Source organism: Calliphora vicina, chromosome 1 (genome assembly GCF_958450345.1).
Source record: "Calliphora vicina chromosome 1, idCalVici1.1, whole genome shotgun sequence".
Taxonomy (NCBI): Eukaryota; Metazoa; Arthropoda; class Insecta; order Diptera; family Calliphoridae; genus Calliphora; species Calliphora vicina.
In genome coordinates this window covers 79,932,948-79,956,123 of record NC_088780.1, presented here as the reverse complement: position 1 = coordinate 79,956,123, position 23,176 = coordinate 79,932,948, and the positions used below count along the sequence as shown (strand labels likewise).

General features: G+C 32.2%; 2 protein-coding genes across 2 annotated transcripts in view; both read right to left on the bottom strand.

Moving 5' to 3' along the window:
• Positions 1-21,324, bottom strand: part of Mocs2B (Molybdenum cofactor synthesis 2B) — a 64,967-nt gene extending 43,643 nt beyond the window's left edge. Inside the window, exons 1-3 of the mRNA XM_065514994.1 lie at positions 21,191-21,324; positions 20,834-21,125; positions 17,466-17,807 (exon numbers count right to left, since the gene is read on the bottom strand). Of these exons, the coding sequence (XP_065371066.1) occupies positions 17,466-17,807; positions 20,834-21,125; positions 21,191-21,319 (763 nt within the window). The 5' untranslated portion in view covers positions 21,320-21,324. The remainder of the gene's footprint in view (positions 1-17,465; positions 17,808-20,833; positions 21,126-21,190) is intronic.
• Positions 21,325-21,364: 40 nt separating this feature from the next.
• Positions 21,365-21,796, bottom strand: Mocs2A (Molybdenum cofactor synthesis 2A). The gene has a single exon (XM_065514996.1). It carries the CDS (start codon positions 21,638-21,640, stop codon positions 21,365-21,367), a length of 276 nt encoding a protein of 91 aa, XP_065371068.1. The 5' UTR covers positions 21,641-21,796.
• Between the last annotated feature and the right edge of the window lie 1,380 nt (positions 21,797-23,176).

Genomic DNA, 23,176 nt, shown 5'->3' with positions numbered 1-23,176 from the left:
TTTTAATTTTAAAAATATTGACATTTATATTTTTAACTATATTCGTCGTTAAAATTCATTACCGAGAGATATCGATAACTTCAAATAGTGAATATTAAATTCGTTAAAGCAACCGATAGTTTTCGTTACTTAACGACATCGGTAGGAAAGTATAAAAAGTTACAGAATTGCGGTACTGATAGTTTTGTTATTGTGGATAGTCGTAATATACACATTCGTATACATATAATAATGTAGACATAAGATTATGCTGAATTGCAGATTAGCTGCAATTCTTAGCTTTAAGTTATTTTTAAGATTTAAAAATAAAGTCAGTTTTTAAAAACCAACCAAACAACTCAGTTGTTTAATTAACATTACTGGCGCAGTCACTGGACAATATGTCTTAAGATATATTGTGAACCGAGCCTAAATAAAAATATGAATCCAGAGCAAATTCAGCACAGTATCGAGCAGGACCAACAACAACAACAGTAGCTGCTCCAAACCGAAATGTCACAAATCCAAGAAAGATCCCAACAAGTTATACAACAACAACAGCATCAATATCAACCACAACAGCAAATTCAGCAACTGGTTCAACAAGAGCAAAACCAGCAATATGCTTTAGGACTAAGCCCACATCAAGTCCTCAACCAGTTCCATCAATTATCCATACTTTATCAAATCAGTGGAAAATGCATTAGGCCTATGCGGCCAAAATCAAGACCTCATTAAATATGGAATAACAATAGTTAAAAATGAGAAGTTAATCGAAAAGGCAGCAAGATCAATCTCTATGTTACCAGATGATAGTAGCTGGGCGGAGATAAAACAACAACTCAAGAAGGACTTCTCTCCACGAAAATTCTACCCCGAGGTATTTAATAATTGCTGAAATGTAAAAATAAGTAATCTTAGAGAACTTTTTAATGTATTTATTGAATCTAAATTTGAAATTAAATGACTAACAAAAACCCGATTATACTCACCAAACAATGTTGATAGGGATCTAACTGAAATACTAATTACAAAAATCGGCGGACAATTTAGAACTTGTATCACGGAACAAACTCCTAATATTGAATCATTGTTTAATAAATTTTTACAATTGAAACTACTAGATGACACCAGAGCAATATACTACGTTTATACGTAACCTATTCGCCAATAAAAATTATTTGTAATTAACTAACTCACTGTTTATAAGTCACTTTGGTTACGGAAAATTCTTGTTTTTATGAGATGCCGGATGGTAAACTTCAATAATTTGGTAGTTATTGGTAAAAATATGATAAATTTTTAATTCTTTTAAATGCGAAAATGAAATAATCTAAATTTCTTGTTTGTCTTGTAATAAAATTAATATAAAAATTCAATGAAATATTTAAAAAACGTCTTAATAAACTAAAAACATTAAAACATATGGCAATGTCTAAAATGTTATTTGCAAATAGTGTCGTTAATCAGGAATTGTTTTCGTGAGTTAGCTATACGCAAATAAAAAAATAATTCACTGTTTATGCGGCAAATTTGTCTAATTGCAATATTTTTATTTGCGAATAAGACGTGCGTATAAACGTAGTAATAGACTTTATACACAGAAAGAAGACCAACAAAATACAAACTAATAAAAAATTGAATGGGAAACGAAACGAAAGTGTTGAAAGCCAAAATAATTTTACCAATAAACCGAATTCATGCAATTTTAACAACAAACAAAATTTTAATAAATTTTCCACAAATAGTGCTCAAACTAAATATGTCCCAAGAACACAGTCTAAAGATACAACCGTTCCTATGGATATTGGAAATTTGGAGAAGGAATCGGAACATGAGGAAGTAAATTTTCTCAGGGCTCCTACATGTCGCGATTACCCCTAATAGCAATAACTATAGGGAGCAAAGTAGTAAAATGTCTCATTGATACCGGGGCGGAAACTAGTATAATAAGGCCTAACCTTTTTGAAGGCGAATTTTTTGAAACGGTATTAAATAAACCTTTTAGATTCCGTACTTTAAATGGTACAAATACAACAAAAACGGGCATAATTACACCAATACCCAATTAATTTAATATACAGGGCACACTTTTCTGGAAGGTTATTGGTATCGTGGGACGCAACTACGACGCTATTATTGGCCAAAACTTTTTGGTTCCGCTTAAAGCAAAGATAGATTTAGGAAATAGGTTTTTGGACATATTCGTAAGAAAAATTATTTTCGAAGAAGAGTCCCATTATCATATTAATACAATGCAAACTATTCAGGATACTGAATTCGTAGAAATAAATCAATTTGACTTAAATCACTTAAACCGCCATGAGGATTTAAGATTGAGAATAATTCTAAAAGAATTTCAAGACCTGTTTTTTTTAAGGACGGCGATGAATTAACATCCACCAGGGAAGTACAGAATGAAATTCCAACATCTATCAATAGACCATTATATTCGAAAATATATCGTTATCCACGAGTTCACCAAAAAGAAATACAAAGACAAATAAGCGAAATGCTTGAACAGAACATAATTCAGGAGAGTAACTCTCCATATAATAGTGTCCTCTGGATTGTACCGAAAAAATAGATAATTCTGGTATTAAAAAATGTGGATTATAGGAAGCTTAATGAATTCACTAGAGCTGATAAATTTCCAATTCCTAATATGGAAGGAATTTTGGATAAACTGGGAAAAGCCCAATATTTTTCAACCCTTGACCTCGCAAAGGGATTTCATAAAATTTTGGTAAAAGAAGAGGACGGGGAGAAAACGGCCTTTTCAACCCCATTTGGGCATTACGAATTCATTCGAATGCCCTTTGGCTTAAAAAATGCCCCCTCTACATTCCAAAGACTTATGAATTTAATATTAAAGGAATACATAAATAAGATTTGTATCGTTTATCTGGACGATATCTAAATAATAAATGTAACTTTTTACAGAGACAAACCGACTTTTTAGGTCACATTCTTACACCTGAGGGTATCAAACCCAATCCAAAAAAGGTGGAAATTATCCAAAACCTCAAACTTCCCAATACACATGACACAGGATGGACATCCCATATGTTACGCCTCAAGGACACTCAACATTCATGAGAAAAATAGAAAAGGAACTATTAGCTATAGTCTGGGGTGTAAAATACTTTAGACCCTACCTTTATGGTATAGAATTTGATCTTAATACAGATCACCAACCACTTAAGTGGTTACAAGCTAAGAATAATGGAAAATATATTAGCCCAAGATTACAGCGTTGGTTGGTCCATTTAATGGATTATGACGCTAAAATCGAATACATTAAGGGCAAGGAAAATCATATCGCAGATTTTTTGAGTCGTATAGATGTTAATGGAAAAGAAAACAATTTTGGGGACGCCGAAAGCGTTTATGCAGGGGAAGATCTGTCACATGATGATGACTCTTCTTCATTGGCGGTAGAGAAAAGACACTCTCAAGAGGAGGACTTGGGTGATGACTTCTCTATTTTGAACACAGTTGTTAATAGATTTAAAAAACACAGATAATAATAACAGACAATAAGACTCGGGAAAGCGGTACAATTGTTCGGTAAAAACTGAATATATACAGATAGGGCAGATTTAAATTCTCGAAATATCGGTAATATACTGTATAATCACTCAATAAGGGGTAGTGTAGCAATCTTCTCGGAGGTTGACGAAAGAACTTATTATCAGTTCCATAATGCAATCATGGAAACTTTTCAAAACCGGCCTGATTTGAAGTTTGTAAAATTCTCTCTTTTTGCGAAGGATATAGTGGATCAGGAGGAATTGAATAGACAAATAGCTTTATATCATAAAAACGAAACAGGTCATTCAGGAATTGTTCCGACTTATGAAGGAATCAAATACAAAATTTACAATCCTGAGTTAAAAACGGCAATTCATAGGATTGTAAATAATTGTGATTTTTGTTCATCTGCAAAATATGACAGAAATCCGATTAAACCCAAATTTCATTATACTGAAACTCCATCTTCTACAAATAAGATAATTCATGTAGATACATACATATGTTAATAGTCGACAATCGTTCGTAATCTTTATAGATAAATTCTCCAAGTATGCGATACACTTTCACCTTCCTGATAGAAATAATCAAACTGTTATTCAGAAATTAAGAGAATTTTTAGCAATCAAAGGAAAAATAGATAAGTTTGTTTTTGATAATGAATTTAATACCGTAAATGTTCGCAGATTTTTAAATGAAGAAAACATAGAGTTTCATGCCACAAAGCCCAATAGCCATACGGGCAACTCGGATATTGAAAGATTGAACAATACAATTTCAGAAAAAATTAAAGTCTTAAACCTCGAAGAAAAAGTGCCAATAATTACCCAAATGGCTAAAGCCATTAAATTTTACAACAATACTTTCCATTCTACAATTAAATGTACTCCTTTCGAAGTTGAACAACATCATGTTGATCACAATACTATAAAAAAGCGAATTGAAGCTATGAAATGTAGGTAATTTTTTTTTTATACCCTTCACCTTCGTGAGAAGGGTATATATAAGTTTATCATTCCGTTTGTAATTACTACATTTTTCATTTCCGACCCTATAAAGTATATATATTCTGGATCCTTATAGATAGCGGAGTCGATTAAGCCATGTCCGTCTGTCTGTTGAAATCAGTTTTCAGAAGGGTATATAAGGGTATATAAGATTCGGCACAGCCGAATATAGCTCTCTTACTTGTTTTTTTTATCATTTATTTATTGTAACTTCATTATTTAATGAACTAACAATAAGTGGTTCAAATCTTATATCTAATATTATTATTTAATTAGTCCAGCCAGTGCCGGACGAAAAAATTTTGTGTTCATGGTTGTTTTGGTTAAATTGGCATTCTTCCTTCTAGATTAGGTCTGCTGTGTCCCTCCTTCTTAATCGAGTGTGGCCACGGTTATCTAATATGTTGCGGGCCAGCGGGTTTGGGTGAACTTCAAGTTTTTTTTAAATATTTTTGTACATTTTTCGAGATTTCAGTTTTTACAATTTCATTCTTAGAAACTTGTTTTGGCGTCTTTGGATCTTTTCTACATTTGACGCTGAGGTCGTGCCCCATAACTGTATGCCATAACACCATATCGGTTTTATGATCATGTTATAAAGTAGAAGTTTACAATCTAAACTAAGCGTGGAGTTTCTGCCAATAAGCCAATTAATTTGAATTGATTTCAATTTCATTTGAGTCAACTATATGACTTTTCCATGCAAGGCGACGATCGAGATGTATTCCGAGGTATTTCACTTCCGATTGTTGAATTATTGTTTGGTTATTGATATGAATAGGGGGGCATGATTCTCTACGCAATGTAAATGTAATGTGTGTACATTTTTGCTCGTTGACTTTAATTTTCCATTGTTTTAACCATTTTTCTAATTCAAATATGTGGTTTTGTAAGTAACGAGACGCTTCTTGAGGGTTTTCATGAATGCTTAGAATAGCAGTATCATCAGCAAATGTTGATGTATGACTGCGATTGTTAGTTGGCATATCTGACGAATACATCAAATATAAAAAGGTCCCAGGATACTGCCTTGGGGGACTCCAGCTTCAATGGGGTGTGCAGTACTTAAAAAGTTTCCCTCTTTAACCTTAAATGTTCGACCAGTTAAATAGCTTTCCAACAGCTTATGTGTGTTTGCCGGTAAATTTTGACTCAATTTGTATATTAATCCAGCATGCCATACCTTATCAAACGCTTGAGAGATGTCGATGAAGAGTGCAGAACAGTATTTCTTTTCTTCAAACGCTTTTCTCACCATATTTACAAGTCTATGGGTTTGTTCGATAGTACTGTGTTTTCTTCTAAATCCAAATTGTTGATTCGGAATACAATTGTTTTCAGTTAACATCGGGTACAACTTGTTCATAAGTATCTTCTCAAATAGCTTTGATATATTAGACAATAGGCTGATGGGTCTGTATGATTCTACTTTTGTGTGATCTTTTTCCGGCTTGGGTATCATGGTAACCAGTGAAACCTTCCATTCTGGAGGATAATATTCAAGTCGTAATATAGCATTAAAAATAAAAGAATTATTTTTATTGCTATCCGGGTATCTTGTCCATACCAGGCGCTTTCTTGGGATTTAAATCAACAATAGCATTTTCGATTTCTCGAATCTCAAAATATAGGGGTACGGCTGCTCCAGTGTAAATACTTTCTTTAAATGATTAACACACAGATTCCCTTTTTCAGTATCATTTCTTGCCCAACCACCACTTGAATTTCGCAAGGGGGACTTACATATGACGGGTCTTTTAAGACTTTTTGTTGCTCGCCATAATGAGTAATCCGATTGCGGTGTTGCGTCCAGGCTTTCTAAATATTTATTCAATGATTCCATTTTTCGAAATTCCAAGAGCTTTTAAAGTCTTTTTATACAATCTTTAAGCTTCGATTTTAGTTGGCGGATCTGTGCAATTGCCACTCTCTTCGAAATCTTCTTTTTTCATTTAAGAGCCGTTCGACATCTGCAGAATTAATTCTATTATATCTGATTTGTCGGGGTGTTTGGGTAGCATGTTGAGCAGCCAGTTTGAGATTTTTATCGAAATTGATAAGAGAGTGATCGATGTTTTCTGGTGTTCTTAGCGGTATGCTTTCCGAGCAATGTGTACTGAGGTATTTTTTATATTTGAGCCAATTTATTCTTGTGCCTGCCATCGCTAAATTACAAGTCGGGGCTCAATAAAGTAACAATAGTGGGTGAGTGATCTGAAGATAGTTCCAGCGAGGATTCAATTTGAATCATTTCTCTAGGGATATTTTTTATCACGCTAAAATCAATAACATCCGTTATTTTTCGTGGGTCAGTAGGCCAGTAAGTAGGTTGGCCGCTAGAAAGCACATTCAAATCCATTTTAGAAATTGTATTGAACAAAACACGACCTTTAGGGGTAATCAGTCGTGATCCCCAGAATGTGTGCTTAGCATTATAATCGCCAGCAGCCAGGTAACGGGGGCCTAGTGATTTAAAAAATCTATTATATTGACTTTCTGTAATTGAAAATCTAGGGGGTGAGTAATCTTCAAGACAAATTGTATTAACTTGAAGATAATCTTCGCAAAAATCACACATTAAGTAGTGTTTGATTCGAGCTTTTATTAAAATTGCCGAGCCTCCGCATGCTCTACCTCTGGGATCTTTGGTGTCATATATTACATATCCATTTATTCGAAATGAACTTCTGGACGTCAAATGAGTTTCAGAAACCAGCATTACATCAATTTGTTGGTTTCTTAAAAAATATTCGAGTTCGGTTTTGTGTAGGCATATGCCGTTTTCATTTCAAAAACATATTCTTATGCAGTTCATGGTCTGGTAAGCACAGCCTGCAATAACATTGATTGCATCTTAAGCATTTCTTGCATCATGTTAATCATTTAGTTTGTAAAGTTATTTACCGATTGCACAAGAGTTTCTATTGTAGATTCTAGTCGGGTAAAATTGAAAATTGGCGTTTGTTCTCTTACCTCTTGGTTCATATTTTCGTTTTGGAGTTGACTTGACTTGCGTCTAAGTTTGGTTGTTTCTAAGTACATTTGCACATGTTACTTTGTTGTCATATGTCATAACATCAAATTGATGTTATTTAATGGCTGAGCGGGGAAAATCTTTGGTTTCTGGCTTTGTGATTTTTTAACAATTGAGTAGACAGGACAACCCCTGTAGTTTGCTGTGTGGTTACCTCCGCAATTGCTGCATTTTTTTATTTTAGGACCATCTTTGGATTTGTTACATTGGGATGTGTTATGCAACTCCCCGCAAATAACACATACTGGTGGCAATTTGCAATATGCCTTGGTGTGTCCATATTCTTGGCAATTCATACATTGGACGGGGCCAAATCGTTTGTGTCGTTCTTCTACCGTAATTTTACGATGCAATAAGTACTTCAGCTTATATATGGGATGAGTTTCTTTTTTTTCAGGTTTATGTCACCGGGTTCAAATTCAACACGGAAGAGTGGTTGGGTTTTTTTTCGCGATTTCTAATATTTATCACATTTTTTGTCTTAAAGCCTTTATCTTCTAAGCTTTGCTTTATTTCGAGTGGTTCAACATTACAGTCAATACCCTTTATTACAACTTGTAGACCCTTGCTTCCTTTCAGCTGATAAGTTCAAAAACTTTTCTTTTGAGTTTCAAAATATGTTACAACCTTTCTATAATCGTTTTCACTATTGACCTGTATTTTAGTTTCGTGAATCGTGCCTTTCTTGATTGGGATTACGTAAAAAGAGTTATCTCCTATTAATGAGATCAGGCTCTGAACCAGTGGATTCGAATTATTTTCTCTCAAGTAAATGGGGGGTGGTTTTGTAGAGTGGATTTTATTTACTGGTTCATCTATTTCACATTCCAGAATAGAAAAACGATTTTCATTGTTTAGTCTATCAGGTTCACTATCCTTATATAATTTAGCCAAGGGTGCCGCTTTCGAGGACTTGGAACTTCGTGTCCGTTTTAATACTGTAATATACCGGTCCATTCCAACCTGTATTTGGGATTTATTATCTTTATTTAATGGTTGACTAATCTTGGGTATAGCGCCGCTTAATGGGTTAATTTTATTTGTAGTCAGTGTGGTGGATTTCGTATCTGAAGCTAGCATACTTTCAGGCATAGATAAAATATTTTTATTTTCTGGTAACTCTCCTATAACAGCTGTTGAATTTTCTTTCGTTTGACAATCATTAGTTGTTGTCAACGGTTAACAGGCTTGTCGGTTAAAAACAAGTTGTCATATATTCTTCTGTTTGTTTTGTTTATATTTTTTTCATCTACATTAACTGTAACGTATGCATTTCTGCCGTTTACACTTAACCTTCGCTCACTGTTTTTGTTAAAGAGACTTATTAAAGAGTATTTGTAATTACTTTCGTTAACACTCTTGATCTTTATTCAATAGTCAATGCACAACAAAATATAAAGAATTTTCTTTACTATTTGTCTTTTAGTTGTTGTTTTGATTTTTTTTTATTTAATAATATTAAAATAAAAGCGTTCTTTCGCGTAAATAATAAACAGGTGATATTTATATTTATTTTCCGATAGATACGTTAAAATAACGAATTAACTCGGAGTAAAAATAAAAAACGTCCAGTTTCAATCAATAGGTCATTGGAAAAGCAAAATAAGAACCGCGAAAATTATATAGAACATAGACAAGAGGGATACATTAAAAATTACGGGAGTGTTCGGCATAAAGAACAACCAAAATTTATAAAAAGAAATCTAAATAATGTCCACACTAATAACATCAAACGTCCTTTTAAATTTGCAGATTCTCATAACAATATTGATGATCATATCACAAAAATTCCCAGCCGAGAGCCTGCTATTATCGAACCCAATAACTAGAGAAACCGGGTTCATTAATATGAAAATAAGACCTGTTAGAATTGCGAACCAAACTATAACCGTACTTCATATGATAAACCCTAACGATTTCACCAATATTATAACGGATATTGAGTCAAATATGAGAACAATGCAAATTCCCCCGAACGGTTTAATGGAAAAACAAATCCAAATACTAAAATCACGAATTAAATCAATAATTCCTTCTAATAAAAATTTTAGAAAGAAAAGAGGTTTACTAAATATTGTGGGTTCTGCACAAAAATGGCTATTTGGGACAATGGACAGTGAAGATAAAGTTGACATTCTTAATAATCTAGAGACAATAACGGCATATGGTCACAATGCTATCGAAGTTTTAAACAAACAAATTGTAATAAACGAACATTTTCAGGACAGCATTAATTTACTAAAAGCTACTATTCTATCGGACAGAAATGTGACTAAAATTGCTTTTCAGGAGTTGAAAACGCAAAACAGTAAAATTGCAAGACAACTATTTTATTCTGACATACTATTCAAATTTAAATTTGTTCAAGACAGAGTGAATCAGATTCAAGATAGTATTGCCTCCGCAAAAAATCACATACTACACCCTAGTATATTGACATCAGACGAAATTATCGATTTCCATAAACTTCAATTAACAAAATTAGACGCGGACCCGGTCCGCGTTGTTGGCCCTTAGAAAACATATGTTTTATATTGCATCTCGATTTTAATATACAGTTTCGGACAAAGTCGGTGATCCAATGAATTCAAAAATTCAGTAGGATAATCAAAGGCTTGTTCTTCGTTTATTACTGTGTCAATCTATTTGTATTTTATTGTTTTGCCAGGCAGTTTCAATTGCATTTGCTTATTGATCTTGTTAACATCATAATTTGTTGGTGCCAAAATTGCATGTTCTCACAGACAATCCGAATTGTTCTAGTTCGTTGTAAGACTTGGGAATACTTTGTCGACAACGTCTTGAATATTCATTTGCATTTGGCAGAAGTCCGGAAATGAAATCTCATTTGTGGAGGGATCAATTGGAATTTTTCCTATCGTCATTGGGAAGCGTGGGCAATGATCCAAATCTGTGGTGCATTTGGCCTTGAACTTTAAAGGTGGGCATGAAGCCGACGTCATCTGAAAGCATGTGTTGTACTTTTGGATATTTTGAAGGAAGTGTTTGGAAATAGGATTGGCGCCGGAAATGTAACTTAGTAGCAGCTCAGACGGCTCAATAACTGATGGCAGAATAGCTTTACCGTTCGAACAGCACATTCCCGGGGATTCCTTAGGGAACTTCAAAATGCTGCAATGTAAGTAATGTTTGTTCATTGCGCCAATTAGTACATCCTTGTGATTCCTGTAGTCATCATACTTATTGTAATAAAATCTGGGCAACTTTAAATCGATTCTTTCTCTTGATCGAGCCATTCGGGAGCGAACAACTATATGCTGTTGAGGTGTTTCTGCAGCACTCTATGAAGATGCACTGCGACGCATTTGCTGAAGCCGTGATTCTCGTTCTCTTCCCGTTTCTGCTACTCTAGACGTAGATGCCCTTTCGAAAACAAATTTTATTTGAATAAAACCGTTATTTTTTTATTAACCGTTATTTTTTTATTAAATATTATTTTTTTAACAGATTTCATATGGAAATTTTTTAATCATGCACCTAATTTGCAAGAGTAAACTAAATTGTTTATCATCGATTGATAATATAATAGAACTTCTATACTACCGGACATGTTGTGTTGGATGTGTTGGAATGTATTCCTTTTTCGCTTACACCAAATCATTAATTTTTAGAATGAAAATTGTCATTGTTTGAACGTTGAAAATAAAAAGAAAGTATTTATGTATATGACTTTACAGTGTTACCCGCTATGCTTTTCTGAAGATTCCGTGAAAATTTTATCAAAATCGGTCCAGCCGTTTTTGAGTCCATATGGAACATACATACACACATCTGTTTTTATATATAATGGCATTAACGGTATAATGTAAAAATTAGATTTTTACACACCTCTCCGCCCACAGACCGAATATCAAAAGTCTGACTTTACAGTGTTACCCGCTGGGTTATTTTGAAGATTCCCTGAAAATTTCATCAAAATCGGTCCAGAATTTTTTTATATATATAGATGGTATTAGCGGTATAACGTAGAAACTTGATAATGCCACGCCCCTCCGCCCACAGACAGAAAATCAAAAATCTGACTTTACAGTGTTACCCGCCAGGCTATTCTGAAGATTCCCTAAAAATTTCATCAAAATCGGTGGAACCCACATACAAACATCCATTTTTATATATATACATATATATATATAGATAGAAGATAGATAACAAAAAAAATCAATTTCAATAAAACCATTCATATTTATAATAAAAAAGGACAAAAAAATCAATTTTTATACTGTCAAATAAATGTTTGCACATTCGATAATATATTAAGTTTGTGATACATTTCCAGGGTTTTAGCTGCTAATATATTGTGTGTCCAACTTGAGCATCAATTACGGCTGCCCATTGAGTTAATTAGCTTAGGGATATCATATTCCAAGGGTATTTTGTCCCACTCTTCTTTAATTTATTCGTTTTGATTCTTTGGCGATATTTTTCTTCACTTTTTTCTTCAAAAGTACCCACAAATTTTCGATATGGTTAATATCAGGACTTCGGGCAGGGGTATCAATAACTTTTGTACAGTTATAGTTAGTTAGTTTGGGATCATTGTCTAGTAATATTTGTATTAAAACTTGTTTGAATTTACCGGGTCAACAAAACCGAATTTCAGAATGATAGCGGTTAAATCGGTTTTTAAAACATAAAGATAAATTTATTTCGTCAATATTTTATCCAAAATCCTGATTACCCCTACTCCCTTACTGGATATACAGCCCCATACCATAACTGAAAGCTTTCCAAACTTAACTGTAGGAATTAAATTTTTGTTTTCTAGAGCTGTCAGAGGTTTTCGCCAAACTTTTTGGATTCCATCATGACAGTACAACATTATTTTTATCTCATCAGAAAAAATTTAGTCGTCCCAGCACTCTGGAGGGAGTGAAATGTGCTCTATAGAAAATCTTAATCGTTTCTCAATATTTTTGATTTAGAGCAGGGGTTTTTTCCTAGCCATTCCAGAAGAATATTTGTGATTTAGTAGCACATTTCGGAGTGTTTCATGTGATACTCTTAGCCCATAATCATTTTCCACTTGCAGATTTTCCTTTATAATAATTAAAATACAAAAAGTATAATCTTTTTCGAAATGCGATTTCCTGCCATTATTTTTATTTAAATATAAAGTCACTTGTAGTTAACCAATTTTTTGTTTTCTTCACTCAATATGCAAAGATTTTTTTTGACACCATTCATATTGAAAAAACATATATTTTTGTTGTTGGTGTTGTAACGCGTTTGTCAATTTTAAATATGTTGGTGGAGTCAGATAGTCGTAAGAGGTCCAATAACGGAGTGTGTGAAAAAAACAAAAATGTAATGAATTTATTCTTGGAATTCTTAAATGAAAATAAAATTTTAAAAATTTGTTTACTGTGAAAAGATATTTTTGACAAACTGTATGCCTAACTCAAAATTTTTATAAATAGATTCAAATAGAGAATATTTTGTAATTATTGATAATGTCTCATATAAATACGAGGAAAATAAATCATTAAAATATCTAGAGAGGAGCTCAAGCTGTACTCTATATTTAAATTGCAAACTGAGACATAATGATTGGCATTGTAGTCGTTGATGAAGAAACCGTTGTTGTGAAAAACGCGGTAAATAAAAAAATTATTCAAAATTGTTATGACAGGGAAATCGTGTTGAATGATAATTATTTACTGTCTTTTTATGATTGACATATTGAAATAAATTATAATAAGTGTGTTCGCGTACTTTCCAGTAAAAATTATCCAGTAACTTTAATTTAGAGCGTAAAAATACATTTACTCTCACTCTAAAAAAATATCCAAAAAGTACGCGAACAACAATTTGTAAAAATAAGTTGTATTTTATTATAAATCAATTTAAAACTTTTGTTTTGTGTTATTTTACTTCTTTTCTTTGCAAGACTTGTAAATTGTGTTAATTTTCAATTTTTTGTTTTGTTTACATTTGCAACAATTTCTTTTAAACATATTTTTTATGTTGATATTTTTTACTGGACAAAAAATTTGCAGTAAAAAATATCATGTTCTCTATCTACTAACTGTCACTTTTAACACTCTCTTGCTCTCTCGTTACAAGTTTTTAAAAGTAAACGAACGGAATCCCGTAACTTCCAGTGATAATTTGTACAAATTATTACAAATTATCAAGTACGCGAACACAACTAATGTATTTATAAACAAAAATAAAAATCTATCTGATAAGTTTATATACGATAATAATGATACATACAATTTTACTGAAGACACATTTTTAAACTTTAAGAGATTAAAAAAAAATAGTTTCCACAACTTAAAAGAAATAAAAGAATTGAAGTTACATAAAAATATAAGCTATGGAATAAGTTTTTCAATGATAATCAAAAGAAAGAAGAATCAAGTAATTAAATTAATTTACTTGATTTCTTAATTCGAAAGAAGAATCAAGTAAAAATTAATATAAATGAACCCTCTCCTAAAATAAAAGAAATTTAAAAAAAATATGAAATAGAAGAATAAAAAATTAAATTCAGGCGAATTTTTTAACAAAGGGTAGAGGAGTTACATATAACCAAATATACAGACTGTCTGGTTGTATACATACAACCATACACTTTGTTATTTGTTTGTATGTCAGAGCAACATGATAGTTTTGTTATTGTGGATAGTCGCAATATCAGTGCTGTGGGAATGCTCTACATACACATTCATATACATATAATAATGTAGACATAAGATTATGCTGAATTGCAGATTAGCTGCAATTCCTAGCTTTAAGTTATTTTTAAGATTTAAAAATAAAGTCAGTTTTTAAAAACCAACCAAACAACTTAGTTGTTTAATTAACATTATTCCAATGGCACTCCGCTCCAAAGTTTTAAATATGTTACATGAAGGTCTCTGGGGTGCAACCAGAATGAAACAACTAGCTAGAAGGTATATATGGTTTCCAAAAATAGATGAAGACATCGAAAAAATATCAAAGTCATGTTCTGTATCTCAAGAAAATAGTTCAAGTCCTAAACAAGAATTTTCATCGTGGCCAGAAGCTACACAACCATGGGAAAGAGTACACATAGATTTTGCTGGTCATTTCTTCAACAAGATGTGGCTTATCGTTGTGGATTCATATTCCAAATTTCCATATGTGAAACAAGTATCTTCAGCTACAACACTGACTTAGTTGTTTAATTAACAACTTAGTTGTTTAATTAACATTATACCAATGGCACTCCGCTCCAAAGTTTTAAATATGTTACATGAAGGTCTCTGGGGTGCAACCAGAATGAAACAACTAGCTAGAAGGTATATATGGTTTCCAAAAATAGATGAAGACATCGAAAAAATATCAAAGTCATGTTCTGTATCTCAAGAAAATAGTTCAAGTCCTAAACAAGAATTTTCATCGTGGCCAAAAGCTACACAACCATGGGAAAGAGTACACATAGATTTTGCTGGTCATTTCTTCAACAAGATGTGGCTTATATTCCGTTGTGGATTCATATTCCAAATTTCCATATGTGAAACAAGTATCTTCAGCTACAACACTGAACTCAATAGAGCATTTAACAACTGCACCGTTTCACCCAGCCTCGAATGGATTAGCAGAGCGTTTTGTTCCAAATTTTAAATCGTCATTTTATAAAATATGTCAAGAAGAACCGAAACAAGAACAGGCTTTATATAAATATCTCACAACATACAGAGCAACTCCAAATCCGACTTCAGGCACATCACCGGCAGAGTTATTGCTCGGTCGTCAACCACGAACAATTTTAACAGCAATGTTTCCAGATAAACATAATAATATTAATACAAGTTCAAAATTCAATATTGGTCAAAAAGAATACGTAAGAAATTTTTCAGGAAATAAATGTTGAGTACAGGGTGAGGTAAAAGATAATATTGGAAATTTCATGTATTTAATAGACACATTACAAGGAGTAATAAAAAGACATCGAAATCAAATGAAAATAGACTGGATGTAACAAACCACAATCAACAATCGAACGATGATCAAAATTCGAATCAATTTACTTTTCCAAGGACCAGAAACATCGATTTAGACATAATAATTCCAAATAACCAGTTGACGCAACAAGAACAAAGACGTCCAAAAAATAATTTACAAATTCCAAATAATGAATCAGCTAATAGTCCCAACAATTCAGGAAATGAACATCTCACTGTACAACCTTATAATTTAACAGGAAATATACAGATTCCTACCAGACTCAATGTTGTATGTTAACTCACAAACGCACAACAGATCATGTTGCTCCATCTGTTTTTATGGGTGGTGTAAATATTAAGGAATCAGAAGCTCTTGATGTTCTAGGCATGAGTATTCAGTGCGATGTCCGCTGGACAAAACACATTTTTCGAGTGTCGAAAGAAGCATTCAAGTGCCTTGGTTTTCTAAAACGGTGTAAGAAATACTTCACTCCATCTGATCTCTATTTACACCACTTATATCCGACCTAAAATGGAATACAACTCTCATGTGTGGGCCGGTGCTTCGAAGATTTTTTTTTGGAGTTACTCGACCGCGTACAGGAGAGGGCGAAGATGCTTATCAGTGACAGTAGGGTATCCAGCTCTATTGACTCAATGGAACATCGTCGGAATGTGGGTTGTGTTTCACTGTTCTACCGATACTACAATGGTATGTACTCTGCTGAAATTAGGGAACTTGTTCTCGAAACCCGTAGTTTTTTACGCAACACACGTTCTTCGGAAAGGGCACATCAATTCGACTGGACAGTGGATCGCACAACACATTACAGGGAAAATTCGTTCTTTAGCCGTACTGTCCGTATGTGGAACAAGCTTCCTCCTGAAGTCTTTCCTGTCACTTTGAATATAGGAAAATTCAAATCAAATGTCCACAAACACTACTCCCTCTATCCTCCCTCATATAACCTATTTTCCTAGTTCCAACACAGTGCTTTGTATGAGTAGGGGTCATCCCATGAGTGCTGGTCCAAGAAAAAAAAAAACAAATGTTCAGGAAACTATTGATCGTCAACAGATGTTTGTAAGAAGCCGATCTGAAAAACGCCAACAACAATTTACTCTTAAACGTTCAGAAAGAATTAGAAAAAAATCTAGAGTAGAACTAAATAGGTGTGAGGGAATGTTATAAATATATCTACCTGTTTTAAAAACAATTAATACTAATTGTAATTTCTCTTTGAAACATTTGCCTGTCATATTTTAAATAAAATTATTCATTCAATAAAGATTTAATATTGTTTTGTATAAAAAATTAAAATTTGTTATTTTTAACAGTTTTATTAACATAGAATTTGAATAGGAGAAATGAGAAAAGGGCAAAATCTCCCGGGGATTTTTTTCATAATTGGGCTGAATATTAATTGCACGTAGAGCAAAATGTCCAGCAGTAATCAATTTTATGATTTTGTACTGTAATTTTGCTCTATACGCCATTGAATGACGTATAGAGCAAAATGTGGCACAAAAAAGTTCTGTTTTGGAAGATATAGAGCAAAATGGCCACGATTTACCTCAAAAACGAGAAGAGATAGCCGAAAACGGATTGTAGGTTTCAAAAAATTGGTGTCGAAATCCTTAGGTGGCATCCTCAACTCAAAATTGTCAAAATGGCATATGGAGGACATAAACTCCCGAGCGACGATATACTACTAGTTTTTCTTATCAAGTTGCTGATATCAATTTGGATCATTTTCTATTAATGTTTTATTTATAATAATATAAATAATTATTTCATAAATAATTTATTTGATACATATTTACACATATGTTTTATGTAAACTATTTTTAGTATAAATTTATGGTTATGGCCAATAGGATAGGTTGTTGAAAATAAATAAATAAAAATAAAAAAAATTATGTAATAAACAAAAAAAAATAATGTAATAAATAAAAAGTATTGTATAGAATTACCTTTCAAATGGCATTTCGAATATTCCTGCTTAACGACAGAGCTATTTACTCTAGCACAAGTCGTTGTTTCATTCTCGTGATTATCATTCACCAGCTCTTGTAGAGTTGTTATCTTATCTTGATGGGAATTAACTTGACTTTGTCGTTTGACATCAGTAAAATCCATAATATTACACAAATCAATTTCATCGCGTTTCTTTTCTACAAAACATTGGATTCGTCTTTTTATTTCATCTTCGCAAGCAGAAATTTGAAGCAACTGACTTGGTAGGGGATGAGAATCTTCAATATCGCACATTCTTTCGTCAAACAGATTTAATTTGTCACTGCAACCACCTCCAGCTAAAATCATATTATATCAATATGTGAAAAAGTAAATTAAGAGATTCCTGAAAGTCATGATAAGCCACACGGATTCTAAAACTAATTTACACTAACTCCTTGAAAATATTTTAAATTTAAACAATGTTTAAAGCAAAATTTCCATACAAAAATTGATTTTAAAACGTTGTTTAAATTTTAAATTTGTTTATGAATACGGCCTTAATAAGAAGGACAAAAGTTTAATTCGATTTCATGAAAAGCAATAATAAGACAAAAACAAAATTAACTCAATCATGGCTATTCCTGTTCTCACTTTCACCATTCACCGTATTTTTGGAAGCATAATTACAACAATATTATGTAATTTCTTCAGCATTTCTAATTATAAATGTTTAGACGTGATTGTTCTAACCTTAATTATATAATTTTATAAACTTTATTTAATATAAATATTGTTGTATTATGCTATGGTGAATGGTGAAAGTGAGAACAGGAATAGCCATGAATATATTACTGTTCGAAACTTAAGCAACTTTCAGGACTTCGTTTCTTATGACCTCCGAACATCGTTTTAGCGAAAATTCTATAAGATTTGTTTGTATTGTGGATGGTATTGATTCTCACTCTTATTTTAAGCCATTCATCCGGTCCATCGTATTACTAAAATGCCGAAAAGGTTCTCGTATGGATTCAAGCCTGGAGATTGAGCTGTCCAATCCAAAACTTTAATCCCATTTGACCAACTTTAAGTGTTTGGGGTCATTATCATGCTGAAAAACCCATCGATGTGGCATTTTCAATTCGACTTATTGAAGAATGTGGTTGGCTAAAATGTCCCTGTAAACAAAACGATCCATTTTTATTTATATTTCGACAATAGCTAAATCCACTCCCCGACATGCAGGTCCACACCATTACATTTTCACCACCCTGCTTTATTGTGTCATTGCAATAACGTGGATGTAATCGCTTTCCCTTCGGTATACGGACGTGGCTTACTCCATCTGAATTTAACAAGTTAAAGTTAAACTCGTCACTAAATAAAACTGTTTTCCATATTGCCACAGTCCAATTTATGTAAGCTTTTGCAAAATCCAATATAAAATTTCATAAAAGTAATGAAAATGAACGAATATGTTGCAATCATTTAGACAAACCTATTTTTTTAAATGTTTCTTCGTCAGTATGGGTTTCTTAGACGGCATGAATATTCTCAAGTTATTTTTCAATGATCGTTTTCTCACAGTGCTGGAACTAATATTGAGGTTTTTATTTAATTAAACGGAATATTTTCATATATGTTCGCAGTGAAGTTTTCCTATGACGACCGTCGGTATTGTGTTCCTTTATTGTTCCAGTAGCTTTATACTTTTTAATTAATCGCGAAACTATTGATATATTAATACCCAATTTGTTAGCTATGTATAAGAATTTGGGATTTTCCATTATTAAAAAGTTCAATAATTTTTAGCTCGAAAGCGTAAACGTGTACGGGCCATAGCTGCACTTCTAAATAATTGGTACCAAATGTGCAGAAACAACCAAAATTTAATTTTTTTTGTCGAAATGTTTTAATTAATGTTTTAATTAATGTTTTGCTTAAGTTTCGAACATTAATACATAGAGTTAATTTTGTTTTTTTAATTAGTTCCAGAAAATGAAATTAAACTGTTGTTACTATTATAATGTATTAATAAATACATGATGTAATGAGCAAGGTGAGAGCGTTTCGACAACAAACACAATGTTTCTTGCTGACAAATGCATAGGTTTTGTCAAAATTGAATTTGTCAAATAAAAAATAAACAAATTTTAATTTGGCATCTTTTAGATAATTCAATATTATTTTCATAAATAAATTACCTATTTCATTTATTAACAGGAATTTTCAAAAAATTTTCTTAAGCTATTTAAAAAGAGAAATATTATCCGGCAGATTTGTACTAAATCATGATACAACAATATAAGGTACACTCAGTAGAAAATAAATTCTCAATTATACAATTCTTGTAACATCAAACAAAAGAAAATATAAAAAAATACGAAAAAAATATAAATTTGACGTTATAGGGCTAAATATTGAAAACTCTCCCTAGTGATTCTACCTTCTACAATTATTGTATCATGTACTAAATCAGAAAGTGCAATTAATTGGAGGAAAAATGAAGTGAATTTTAATGATCTAGCAATAATAAATAATCTTAGACAAAACCGTTACCAATGTAAACACAAAGCTTTTATGTTTGCACATTAACTAAAAAACGGCCGTTAAATTTAAATTATATTTGAAAAAGAACAACGGTTTAACAGTGCTTTATCGAAATTTCATTATATGAAATATTTTTATTCCCATTTTCATTTATGTTTTTTGATTTAAAATTTTTTTTCTTTGAAAATAAAATTTATTATTTTTTCAAAATAAATTCAGTTTGACAAAACCCAAGCACTTTGAAAATAGATAAATAAAAATCAGCTGTGTTGTTGTTTTCACCTTACTTAGTGCATCCTGAACTGTACCATATTATATATCATATGAAGCCACTATTTAATGATACCCATAACGATCAGATTATTTTCCAAATATATGAGAAATGTCTATTATATGTATTGACTTTAAATTCCTATAACTCTTAAACTAAGAGAGAGCAGGCAAAAATGTTAACATTTTTGCGCTTCTAATTATGAGAGCTATCAATCAACCCCAACAAAATTATAAAAATGTAAGCGGTTTCGCTGATCTTGATTTATGCCGATTTCATTTCTTCCTAAAAATATAGGCTACAATTATTACGTATTAATGAGTACAATATGAGCATAGCTTTCGCTAAGAAAACTACATGGGCTTTAAGTTATAGGTAATTTGGGCTTGAATATTATTCAATGAATAACAAGTAAACAACTAATATGTAGTATATGTACATACATATATATGTTTGTATGTATATAAATGTATTCAAACTTAACAAAGTAATATTTACATAGCTAATGATAAATATTTAAAGACTTGTTCTACTATTCGGTAGAATCTTTTCTTAGCCACTGACATTCCTTGTTCTCTTTCCATGTAGACTCATCTCCAATGTAAATTTCCTTCTTCCATATCGGTACACGTTTCTTAAGTTCATCGATTGCAACTTCGACTGCGTCCAATGATGTTTTACGATGTGGCGATGAAATAGCAATCACGACACTGGCTTCTCGAACACCTACTAAACCCAAACGATGACAAATAGCAATATTAACAATGTCTGGCCATCGACGTCTTAGCTCTTCACAAATAAGTTCAATTTGTTTCATTGCCATTGGTTCATAGGCTTCATAATCTAAAGACAACACCTGTAAGCAGTGCACGTATTGAGTAAAAATGTTAAATCATTTAAAAAAATAAAGCGTTTTCCTACCCTCTTTCCCTCAAAACAATCACGTGTCGTGCCAACAAACAATGATATCGCTCCACAAGATTCTGCGGATACTGTGTTGCTTATGTCGCCAACATTTAAAGCATCTCGAGTAAGTATTAAATGATTCATGTCGACAGCCTATTACAATCACTTCACTTCTTAGTTATAAATATATTACCCACCACTTATCGGAGGTATGATAGCAATTTCGTCACCTTCTTTTAATTGCAGTTCTGACTGCAAGTCGTCACAGTAGTTTTCGTTAATAGCTAAAATTAAAGTGTCTCTTATCACTTCTAAGTTGAAGTCTCTACAAATTTCACGCAATAAATCGAATGCAACAATTTTTGGAGTACTTAAATGATAATTAACTTCGTTTAGTCCAGACAGTTCACGTGTTTTCGCAAAAAAAAGTATTCGTACATTTATTGATGATAAGTTAGTGCTCATTTTAACTTTCTAAACAAGATGACTGCGACTCATATTTATAAAAATCAATCTATTTTGCACAAATGGTTTGAATGGTAACCAAAAATTACTTGCATTTCAAAAATTCTATTATCAATTAACTAAAATTTTTTTTAGTCAAGGCGAATTCATTTTAAGTGCCAAACAACTAGGCAAGGCGAATCTAATAAATACGCCTTGCAACTACGGTTCCAAGGTGCATTTAATAAGGTGCCATCGGCAGCACAGCTGATTATAGAAATAGCTCGCACAAATGTCAAACTGCATATATAAAAAATATTCGCCCGTACGTCCGTATGTCAAACTCTATATATAAAAAAAAGTGAATTCGCCTGTATTTATTTCAATTCGCCACTGTTGTCACCTTGTTAAATACGCCTTGTACGGTTCTATAGCTGAAACAAAAAGTCGACCTTTCGACTTTTTCCGTTTTTTAAAAAGTCGACTTTTCGAACTTTCTACTTTTTAGTTAATCGACATTTTTCGACTTTCCGACTATTTTCAACTTTTTACCATTTCTTGTAAAAAATACATGGTTTCAATATTTATTGATGCGCCTTTTGTAATGTTTAGCAATAAAAATTAAATTTATCAAGGCGATAATAGTTAAGGGCACCATACACTATCAAAATGCTTGATGTCACTTTCGTGTACGTGTAATTTGATGCTTTGATGTACACTTGATTGATGACTCGTCAATCTGCATTTTATTTTTGATTTTGTGGTGTTAACACCAATAGCGGGAATTATATTTAATTTTAATTTGCACTAAAATGTATTTAAAAATGTCGATATCGGATGTAACTTTAATTGCAATAACGAGAACATGTTGAGAATAAAGAAAAAAATCAAAAATAATAAGTGAAATATGTAATATAAAAAATTATTCTCTTCATCCGACACGCTCATCAACCTCACGCCTTGAAATATTTTTGTAAATGACTTCGTGATTGATGAGAAAACACCATACACTATCAAAAAGTGACATCAAGCATGCTAAAAATCAAAATGTTTTTGATTTTCCATCAAGCGTTGTCGGTGTCACACATACAAACACATTTTCACTAATACTACCATAGTGCTTGATGAGTATTTTGATAGTGTATGGTGCGCTTTAGAATAATGTTGTAAGAATTTTGTGTAGAAAAAAGCTTTATTTTATAAACATTTATTTATTATTTACATATATTAGCATACACTACAAAAAATGCCAGTGCAATATTTTTTTTAAACAATCTAAAAAGTCGACTTTTATCGACTATTCGACTTTTATCGACTATTTTCGACTTTTATCGACTTTTGAGATATCATAATCGATTGTTCGACTTTTTTCCGACCAAAAAGTCGATTTCGACTTTTGGACTTTTTTCAGGAAATAGTCGATTATTCGAATCATCGAACAATCGACTTATAGAACCCTACAAACAACTATGTACCAGTGATGCCAGATAACATTTCAAAAACAATAATAAGGTTCTAGGCAAGGTATATTAATTATAAGGTAGTGTTATCAGAACA